At 36.3% G+C, this 12146-nt stretch overlaps 1 protein-coding gene across 2 annotated transcripts in view; it reads left to right on the top strand.

Moving 5' to 3' along the window:
* Positions 1–12146, top strand: part of prkd4 (protein kinase D4) — a 52343-nt gene that overhangs the window by 12843 nt on the left and 27354 nt on the right. For both annotated transcript variants that reach the window (XM_051718657.1, XM_051718666.1), the window contains exon 3: positions 10804–10942. In XM_051718657.1, the coding sequence (XP_051574617.1) occupies positions 10804–10942 (139 nt within the window). The remainder of the gene's footprint in view (positions 1–10803; positions 10943–12146) is intronic.

Here is a 12146-nt window from a genome sequence, read left to right on the forward strand (position 1 = left end):
GTCCATCATTAGACCAAGATGATGCAGGCAGAGATCAGTGTGGTGCATCGCAGTTCAACCGGCTGGTAATTTCGGTGAGGTCTATCCTAAGTCCAAGGTTCAGGCAATAGCATATGATTGTCTTATGGTTGGAGATGGCATCAGTTCATCCTCTGAAGTCCATCGTAATAGACTGAAGTGATGTTTGGCAGGCACCGGCTGCATTTAGTCGTCATCACTCCGAGACACATAGCTGTAGAGTCCAACACGAAGCAGGAATGGAGCTGGATCCAGATGGTTCTGGTAACCTCAGGATAGGAGTCCCGAGGTTGAGACAGGGATACAAATAGAATAATATTAGCATAGATGCCATTCAATTTATTGCAGAGTTATAGATCATGATCAATGTGTCTGGTTTCTGGTTCTGGCAGACCTAACTAAAGCAGCCTAATTGTGAGTTGAAGGATAAATTAGGTGTATGCCTGGCTAAATAGATAAGTCTTTAGTCTAGACTTAAACTCAGTGAGTGTGTCTGCATCCCGAACAGTACAAGGAGTTAATAATATTAAGAAGAGGTTCTGAAATAACAGGGAATACCTCTTTTAAAAGCTTAGTTGGTGTTGGATCTAACATACATGTTGTGGCTTTTGATGTTTCGATAAGTTTTGTTAGCTTTTCATGACGTATGACAGCGAAGGATTGAAGTTGCACGTGAGGAAAAGAGACACTGTTTTCTGAGGTACTGTGACAGATGATTGCATAATTCCAATTTTATTTCTGATTATTTCAATTTTAACAATAAAGAAATTCATGAAGTCATTACTATTGTGCTGCGACAGAATATCTGGTTCAGTTGAGGCTTTATTCCTAACCAATTTAGACACAGTACTGAATAAACACCTAGGATTGTTGTGGTTATTTTCTATGAGTTTGCTAAAATATGCTGACCTGGCAGCTTTTAGTGCCTGTCTGTAGCTACAAACACTATCATTCCATGCACCGTGAAATACCTCTAATTTTGTATTCTTCCACTTGTGCTCCATTTTCCGAGCTGCTCTCTTGAGATCACGAGTGTGATCATGGTACGGGGCTTTTTTCTTTAATTTTCTTTAATCGAAGAGGGGGCGACACTATCAAGAGTGCTAGAGAAGACTGTATTTATATTTTCTGTTATTTAATCAAGTTCTTCTAGACTTTGGGGCTTACTGAGTGTATGAGATAGATCTGGAAGGTTATTAGTGAAGCTATCTTTAGTGGTCGAAATAATAGTTCTACCTGAACGATAGCATGGTGTAGATTGAGTAACATTAGCTGATTGCAGCATACAAGAGATGAGGTAATGATCTGAGAGGTCATCGCTCTGCAGAATAATTTCTATAGTATCAATATCAACTCCATATGACAGAATTAAATCTAGCGTATGATTATGGCGATGAGTTGGTCCTGTCACATTTTGTCTGAGATGTGAGTTGAGAATATTGATAAATGCTAATCCCAATGTGTCATTTTCATTATCTATGTGAATGTTGAAGTCACCAACAATTAAAGCTCTATCTACAGAAACTACTAGTTCTGATAAAAAATTAGCAAATTCACCAAGGAAATCAGAATAAGGCCCAGGTGATCTATATACTGTAGCAAGGGCAAAAGACGACATTTTGTATTTTTTGTTTATTTTTTTATATATATCTGACGATGTCACATTAAGCATTATTAGTTCAAAAGACTTAAACTTATATCCTGTCTTCTGAGTAACACCAAAATCTTCACTGTAAATTGTAGCAACACCTCCTCCTCGACCCTTCAGACAAGTCTCATGTTTATAACAATAACCTGGGGAAGTAGATTCATTTAAACTAATATATTCATCTGGTTTAAGCCAGGTTTCGGTCAAACAGAGCACATCTAAATTATGATCTGTAATAGAAAGAGATCTAATGTTTAGTAGCCCTACCTTCATATGATGTTTATCTTCAATTTGTTTGTTTTTTGACCTTAATCAAATTTTTTCTAAATGAGTTTTTAAGAATTCTCCCTCTGTTTTTACAATATAGTAGGGGAAGTTAAAGTGTGTGTGTGTGTGTGTGTGGGCAGGTTTGGGTGGTTTACAAGGACATTTTTTAGATTACAAACTGGTAATTACAAGGGTATTATGCTATAAATGTGGTTTATGAGGACATTTCTAGTGTCCCCATAATTCAAATCACTTAATAATCATACTAAACTATGTTTTTTGAAAATGTAAAAATGCAGAAAGTTTTTTGTGAGGGTTAGGTTTAGGGTTAGGGTTAGGGGACTGAATCTATAGTTCGTACAGTATAAAAATCATTATGTCTGTGGAGATTCCTCATCAGGATAGCTGCACCAACGTATGTGTGTGTGTGTGTGTTGTGTTTTGTGTGTGTGTGTGTGTGTGTGTGTGTGTGTTTGTGTCTGTGTGTGAAATGACACTTCCGAATTAGGTGCTATTCAAACATTCTCTCTCTCTCTCACACACACACACACAGTATCACGGCCCTCCTTTTCTACACCATTTGGCCACCTCTCTGTCTGTCCGCTGTGGTTCAGAGCATCTGCATGTAACTTTCCAACCACAGACGCCCACCCACCCATCCACACACACACACACACACACACACACACACACACACACACACACACACACACACACACACACACACACAAACCTTATTGTCTGTTTGATCTTCTTATGGTGCTGTTTCCACTGCAGTGGGGCAGTATAATCTTACACACACACACACACACACACACACACACACACACACACACACATTCACACTGTAACTGACCTTTACAATGGAATGACCAGAAGACTGACCTTGCATGCACACACACACATACGTATTCATTTGCATTAGATACTGACATGCAAGCATGCATATTACTTGCTACATATGCTAAATCACACTTTTATTTAAGTGACCGAGATAATGGCTAAATTTGGAATGGAATACTAGCGTATACTATACTAGAAGTATACTTATACTGCTTACTGAGCAATATATAGGCTACTGAATACTAGTTGCTATTTTAATAATATTTATATATTTTATTTATTTATATATTTTAATAATAAACATAATAAATAATATGTGAAAGAGTATACATTATTCACAGTTTAATTCAGTATCTCGCCATTAAAAGCACTTTTGCATTTTAAAGGTGCACTCAGTAACTTTTGTCTTTGTGTCATCTTGGACTTACACTGACAACTAGTGGCTTGGATGCAGCATCATTTAAAATCAATAGTTTTCAGTTTCAGATGCCATTGTAGAAATTTAGTATTCACCGTCAGCCATGATTACTTTAATCAGTGAGTGAAAGTGTCAAATAACAGGACGGTTACTGAGATTAAGCGAGTAGTATTCGGCTAGTCATGTGATTTTAACATGGCAGCCCCCATGTGCGGACCCTCTCCATGTAGAATAAAACAGCTTTTATAAGGTTACTGATATGACTGGAGTCTTCAGTTTAATGTGAGTGCTCATGATTTCCTACATATATTGCAAAATTACAATTCATGTCTTTAGGAGTTAAACTTTTTTAAATAAAAATTAGTGCACCTTTAAATCTAATTTTGTGTAATAATTATGGCTGTCAATCAATTAAAATGTTTAGTTGAGATAATTACATGACATGCCTAATAAATCGCAAATAATTGCATATATCAATATTAGCTGAGAAAGGCCCCCAAATAAAGATAATTCAGTATAAATAATGAATGATATTTCAAATAATTATAAATATAGTAGATATAATATATTCAAATATATTATAGAAATGTATTGTATTATTGTGGCAGTCGAGAAAAGCATTGATAAGACAAAACAAAAATTGGATTTAGAAGTCAATATATTTTTGGTTTTATTCCCATATCATTGAACAAGCCTATAGTCGACAGCAATTCACTTTGCAATTGAGTTCATCAATTTTTCCTATTCTCACAGTCCGTTTTTGTACGTTCAGTCAGTGCTATTTTTAATTGTCAATTTATGTACATATGCATCCAACAGACGCTTTTGAAGCATCTCATTGGTTTTGAGCATCATGGACTTTGTGTCAAGTTAAAAGAAGCTGAAACTTTGAAAATCGCAAGATCCATGCATTCTGTTGTGCTGTGTCCAGTTGTCAAGAACGGGTCTTGTGTGGCGGCTCTTATTCTGTGGCTGCAGCGCTTGTGAGGTTTGTTGAGGTGCTCTGACTGCCCCCTACTGACCCGGTGCATAAAAACATGTACTTCAATCTTTAATTGCTTTTGTAAATGGAATTTACATACGGGTCAGGAGGCATGATTAATTGCATTCATTTTTTTAACATGTTATTTTTCATTTCATTAATCGTAGAGAGGAAGTGGAGAGGGACATTTTCCCAGCAGTCATCGCAGACAATCAGAGTCCTGACATAGTGTGGCTAAAATAAACTCTAAAATAAAAGAAAGGAGTTTGAGACACTTACATTTTATTTAAACTAAGTTACTGATTACAAGAATTTAAAATGTAATGTGTCACACTACTTTTTTGACTTAAAAGTAATTTGATTACTGTAACTAATCTGTTATCAGATTATATCCTACACCCCTATGGTAACAATTATGCAGCAAAAAGTCTCACAAGATTCACATGCAACATTTTTAAACTGTTTATTTGGAGACCTACCTTTAATTTTGGAAGCAGTAAATATGAATCTCACGAGAGCACTGGGCTATGGCTGTGTACTGCACATTTTGCCGAATGTTGTAAGTCATCTGGGTATACCATGCATACAGAAAATATTCATGCTGCACAGTGCGCAAAGTATACATTTTGAATACTGCAAAAATAGTATAAGCAGTAGCTAGTTTGCTATTCTGAACATTGCCATCACTTTATTTTAAAGAGTCTCATCCAGATTGGAAAGCTCCAGTGATCTGAATGAGTAAATTATGTAATCAGTTTGCACCTGCACACAGTCAATACACCACAACAATGCAACACTACAACCACTACAAGCCATACTCATACTGTCACTGAGATCGCAGAAATGCATTTATTCAGAATGTGCAAGCTCACGTTTGCATTTCTATTAGGTGTTCAGAAATTTAAATTGAGTTTACACCCTGAAATTTTATCAAAACATTCTTTAGCTATCACAATATTCCAATGATTGCTTAAAAAAGTTTATCCATCCAGAGTAAAATGGATAATTGTGTCTTTGTTGATGTTGTCGCAGACAGGAAGTAGTTTGTGTTGGAAGCAGATAGAGGTCCTCTTTAGAAGAAAAAAAAAAGTTGCAGTAGCATAGTACAGTGATAGTATCAGATCATAATACAGTGGTACTGTAAGTCCTGGGGTTGACAATGGTTCTTGTGCTTTATGGACATTGAGTGATGACAATGAACTCAGGATTCAACAAGATAAACAACTTTAATGGGCAAAATAGAAAAATAACTCTCCGAGAGCAAGAGAGGAGATGCTCATTCGATCCTAACTCACTCGCTTCTCCCTCAGTACCCGCAAGTTACCCAAAATCCTCTACCGGTGAAGGAATATCAAAATAAACGTCTTCACATATGAAAAAAAGTAAAATAAAATGAATGTGAAATTACAAGTCTGTAAATCAGTTTTACACTACTGTCATATGTACCAATGGTACCAAATTATTATCATATTCATGTATACAAAAACACTGCCTGTGAAGTCACTGACTGACCGTGCAGCATGGCAGCTGTCTTAGGTTTTGAACAGAGCCAAAGTGACAGCTATCACACAAAATATCTGTGCACCTACGTAGCTACTGTGTATATATATATATATATATACGCAGCACCTACAGCAGCCAACTGTTAACCTTAGTTTACATCTCAGGAACAGTTTGATGCAGTCACCATATTGCTTAACTAAAGAATCTGTTCAGTTAATACATCTTACTAAGCTGTTTTCAAAGAGAGTTAAATGAACTTCAGGTAAATATCAGGTGTTAATGTAGGTCAAACTCCTCTGCAGAGTTGACAAGGACTCTCTCACATTCAGTTTGACTCACGTCCGCTTTATTTGAAAAACTAACTGACATTTAAAAGACATCGGTATGTGAATCTGGCAGTTGTCTACCCACTGCAGCCCCATTACTAGCACGATCTGACCCACTTACACTGATGTTGATCACCATGATCACTTCTGTGACGTGACAACTGTATTTATGATTTTTAAATGTAATGTCTTGCTTGAGTGTGATTGGATTACATGATCTTATTTAGACTAATAGAGATGCATTGTGGGACACCAGTGACAAACTGCAAGGCTGTCAACATGAAAATAATTAGTCATTAGTTGTGCAATATATTACTTCCCAGATGTGTATGACTTACTTTCTTCTGCTGAACACAAACGAAGATTTCTAGAAACATATCTCAGCTCTGTAGGTCCATACAGTGCAAGTGAATGGTGGCCAGAACTTTAAAGGTCAACTTTAAAAGCATATTAAGGCTGCATAAAAGTACTCTGTATGACACGAGGGGTTTAATTAATGTCTTTTGAAGCAATATGATAGATGTGGGTGAGAAACAGATCAAAATTGAAGTCCTTTTGTACTATAAATCTACTTTCAAACAGCCGCTTCTGAATGCATGGATTTAGAGTCGTATGGATTACTTTTATGCTGCCTTTATGTGCTTTTTGGAGCTTCAAAGTTTTGGACCATGTTGACTTGTATTGTATGGACCTATTTCTCTAAAAATCTTCAGTTGTGTTCAGCAGAAGAAAGAAAGTCAGATACATCTGGGATGGCATGAGGATGAGTAAATGATGAGAGAATTTTCATTTTTGGGTGAACGATTCCTTAAAAAAAAAGTATCCTGGGCTGAATACTAAATACTCTTTAATAAAATTATTCAGCAATGTATTTCGATACATCACATAAAAAACTTATTCAGAATACTTTTAGAATACATATTTCTAAAGGCAAGGCACAATGGGAAGAATTATGTGTAATATGTCATTATTATCTTATCTGAACTGCTTCATAAATTGTTACAGAGAGAGGCTCTTGGGATTTTTGACTTCTAGAGAGATAAAAGAAGAGACGATACGAAGTAGTCGAAGAGACCTTATTTTTCAAGTCTTTATAATTTAAGCTCTGTCACTTTAAGAGATTGTTGTCAATTGATTAAGTCCAGCTGGTCATAATCTCCTATCAAGTACCAATTAAATGGGTGAACAATTGCTTTAGTTTGAGTATTGAAAATAAAAAAGTGATGTGCTGAAACATTTATCCCTGTTGGGTTTTAATTCACTTGCACTTTTTCTCCATGCAAATGTAAAACTTAATGAATAATGAATGCATGCCGGTTAGAAATCTGTCCAACTTGCTGTGATGTCATGACGATGTATGTCAAAAAATGTCCCGTGAGAGCGAGGCGGCTGCAGTTGTAGCAGGCGGCACAGATGCTCATTGGCTTAAACAACCGTGATGTTTCATTCTCCTCTAAAATGTTTGATTTTTTATCTCTAAACACCATGTTTTTATGTGTATAAATTATATGTGAATATTCCCAACACTCTAACAGTGCAGTCTCTGAATGGGATATGTAATTGGTATCATATATCTGAAATATCTCAAATATGTGTCTTTATTAAACAATAAATGGATGGCAAGACATGTTTTATGGGGGAAATTAAATAGCAGGTACATTGAGTGTCTTTTTCATCATATTTATTTTCATTTAAAAGCAACAGAATTTAAATTGCATCCACTTTATTAACAACAAAGTACATGAACGTAAATCATACGATATCTGCCTTTGACCTCGTGGCGGCTGATCCCCTACGAGAAGTGAGAACTGTCTGAATTGACAGCGCTTATTTTACTCCTCCCCCGACTGCACCCGCCTACTCTCATCTACTTTCAAGGCGAGGCGTTTGGCATCTCAAATGAGCCTATTGTCTTTCGTTGCGCTCCCTGCTACGCACTCTTACATAATACAAATAATTTAATCTCAAATCAATATTTCGTGAGCAATAATGTGTTTCTTTGGTAATTAACCATGTAATAAACACGATTCGCTCCATGTTGGAGACCTGACCATGGTTTAGTTTGTGGTAAAAAGCTGACTATACAATTCCTTACATGTAAAACAAACACAACCAGATGAACAGTAGTATTAAATATGTCACTCACCAGTATTACTGTCATGTCGATATAATTGGCACTGCTCCATCTTTCAATATAATTTCTTTGTAAAGTCTTAATCATAATAGGTCTCAATAGAATTCTGAGAGAAAAGAGGTTAGTCCTCATTCGTTATGTCAGGATCATTCAGAAGGCTATGCAGAGATGCAGTTTTTCCACAACCAGGAACACAACATCTGGGTTCTTAGTCCACATCTTAATCTTTTCATTGGTTAAAAGCAAGTTACAGTAACAATGGAACCACTTCCAGTGTTGGGGTACCTCAACCAGTTCACCGCAACGAGATGAGTGGGGTCCAGAGTGATTTTTCCAGCCTTTTTCCTCACTCTGGAAGTGTATAGTTCTTGAAGGGGGGGAGGGGGCAACCAATAATCCTCTCAGCAGTCCGAACTGTCCTTTGTAGTCTTCTGATGTCTGATTTCGTAGCTGTAGTAAGAAGGATCCAGTTGTTGTGTAGATGAATATTCAAATGAGCCTCTTTCCTACGTCACTAAGAGACCGATTTCAAAACGAGTTGTTTTGCAGGGTGGAGACAATAAATGTTATTTTGGGCTAGAAAAGAAGTTTTGAGATCTGAAATTTACAGTATGTTTTACAGTACAATGACCTCTTCTATGTCAACATTTAATAAAGTAACTGCATTCTGAATACAAGTGCTTGAAAACATAATGAGGGCTGAATACAGTTACTTCATTTTTGTATTCTGAACACTGTTACATGTATTTCGTTACAGCCCAACTCTGTCTATAAGAAAAAACATTTAGCTGTATTATTTAACGCTTGCTGCAAACCTTTGCCGTGGCAATTTTGTGGTCGTCTTCTTGATTGTTCTTTCTCACTGGTAAACATTCAAAGTCTAGCACTCATCCATAGATGAAATCATGACATATACTGTAAATGTCTTTAGTTCTTAGCTTGTATAAACACTAACAGTGTGAGTCAAGTATTGATGATATCACAGTAAGTCGGTAATATCAGAACCAGTAGTGTTTTTCTTACAAGTTGGAAAGATCTAACCCACCGATTAAATGTATCTTTATACTTATCTTCTCATGACACCTTTGTGAAATATTATCTAACATTTCTATATACACTTAAATGTTTTTCATGGTCACAACATTTAGAATTTCTTTTGTTTCGATTGTCTGGGCCGCGCAGACTGTGCTGATGACGAAATTTGCGGTAAATGCTTTTATGCTGGCTCCGTGTACGGAGATTTGCGCCAGACTCCCAATTCCCATTCTTGGTCGTTACGGGTTCATACACACAGTGTTAATGACACGCATATTATTTTTCATGTCATGCTTTCCCTGTGCAATGTTTGTACATTTTTAAAGCCTTAAAGGAAATCATATAGCCCTATTTTGTTTTATGATTCCAAATTAAATATGATAATTTGTATGAAAATGTAACATCATAATCACATATGACTTTATTGTCAGGTAAATTTCATAATCGTGAGTTGTGGTGTGAACAATAAGCGGTCTAAGACCACATCAACGCTTACAGGACCTCTTTTAAGTCCATTTCTCTGCTGAAAACAGCACCATTGCTGGTCACCAGCTTATGTTGTGTTTTGGGTGCTGGTCTCCCAGCATGGGATGCTGGTATGCTGGTGACCCCACCAGGCTTTTAAACTAGCCACTTTCATTAGAAAGACCATGCTGGTCAACCAGCTTCACCAGCAAGGTTTTGCTGATGAAAAGCATGGCTTTGCAGGTCCACCAGCTAGACCAGCACCAAACCAGCACTAACCAACATAAACCAGCCTAGGCCAGCATAGGAACTGCATGCTGGTTAAGGTGGTCTTTTTAGCAGGGTTATGTGAACACCAAAAGCACTATGGTCATTTGCGGCTGGTGCAATCAGGCTGCCCTAAACTTACCTACATCTGTACGATCATTCATGTAGAGTTATTTTCCAGGACCATGTTGTGGATTTTTTATTAGTCTACAAAAGGAACCGAATCTACTCAAATACACTTAAGTGCCCATTCACTCTGTTGTTTGATATGCTTCTTCATACATGTGTCGTCTACAGCTGAAAGCACATTCACATTAGAGACATGTCTCTAATCATCATTCTTTTGTATTCTGCTCATTTATGTCTGTCTGGGACCCTGTTATACACTCATCTTTGCAGTAGTATCAAAGACATTATAAAATACTAAAACAGATGGTAACCGGTGCATATGCCTATAGCATGTTAGCGCATTGCGTCATGAATGCAGAATGTAAAGGTGACAAATAACACATTATATACTGCATATATATTATTTTAAGTCATCATCGAGTAGTTAAAACAGCTTCTTTTACTGACCTCATGTGAGTTTTACTCATAGAATGAGGCATATTATCATTTGTAACACATGAATGTCATTTTAGTTGATGTTTTACAAGTGTTTTGTGTGTTCTCATATTAAAATGCTCCTCTAAACGGCTGCCCCAGCAGCATGGCCAGTGTCTGAATGTTCACAAACAGTATGTCGTTGCTTGACTTTCGAACTTCTTTTTAGCTCTGAGCGAAAAGTGAAGAAGAACTTTGCCATGAATATATCAAAGCTTTAAGGCCTAACCATGCAATCAGTGTGTTGAAAACTGTGTGTGTGTTTGTTTGTTTGTTTGTTTGTTGTTGTCTAAGGCTTCGGAGTGCAGGTTCGTTGGTCTCAGTGAGAAGCTGCTGTTGTTCAGACATGAGCCGGACACAGAGCAGATTTTACAAAGACTCACGGAACAGCACCACATACATGATGGAGATCTGGTGGAGGTGGTGCTTGCTGGTCAGTCAACACACTTTATTCATTCGAATGTGTAATAGTAATGATTTTGTTCTACAGTCCATTAAATTATCTTTTAATAAGTTTCTATTTTGTTTTTCTATCGAGTATTGAACATGTATTATGTTGCTAAAAATGTAAAAAATAAAATGACTAGAGGACAACTTAAAGGAATGGTTCCCCACCAATATATATATATACATATATATATATATATATATATATATATATATATATATATATATATATTTTAAATCAAATTAATAACAGGATATGCTGAGTAATTAATCACAATTAATCACATATCAGTATTTACAGATAAATGCCCCCAAATACAAATAATTAAATATAAAATGATTAAATACTGTAATTAAATGTAAATAGTTATTAATATATAATAATTGGAATAAGTAAAATGCATTCAATTATTGTAGCAGACGAGTAAAGCATTGATAAGACTTTGAAGGCAATTCTGAGCCCTTCTACCAATGGGAGCCTATAAGTTTAGCAACAAAATGACTAACACGGCGGTCCCATAGACATTCTGTGGTCGGTACACTGGCGAGGAGACCATAGGCCATTTTATTTTTTTAATAGATATCTATGGAGGAGATGCTTCAGTGTGCTGAATAAACTGCTTTTGTGAGGAAACAGCTAATCACTTAATGAATTGACCACCGGTCCACTAATCTTCAACATGTTTTACACTAAACAATCCTTTTGAACGAACTATGTGTGAAGTTTACTACGATTGCTGTTTTATAAGAGAAGACACAGTCAATTTTGCGATCAGTTTACGGCTCTCCCCATTCATTTGTTTGGTAGCTACAAATGGTGATTTACTGTCGTAACATGCTAGTTGACCATTACAGCTCTCATATGGTAGGCTGTTATCTCGGTATAAAAGATCTCTGGCAATATATTGTTTTATTTCCATAACTTTGAACAGAAGCCTATCAATGGCCTACAGTCCACAGCAATCCATTTTGTAATTAAATTAGTCTGATGTGGTTTATTGTATAGCTGTGCATTGCTTGTTAAATAAGAGCCACTGTAGATTGATGACTAAATTTTGTTTTAAAACAATTACTTGTGTAGCCTTACATATTTAAGAAACAGCTACATGCAATAGGGGTTGAATAATTATGTAAAATATATGTACATTTTTAAAAAATCCTGCTATTTACAAATATTAGGTTATATATTC

The sequence above is a fragment of the Myxocyprinus asiaticus genome, chromosome 2, assembly GCF_019703515.2.
Source record: "Myxocyprinus asiaticus isolate MX2 ecotype Aquarium Trade chromosome 2, UBuf_Myxa_2, whole genome shotgun sequence".
NCBI lineage: Eukaryota > Metazoa > Chordata > Actinopteri > Cypriniformes > Catostomidae > Myxocyprinus > Myxocyprinus asiaticus.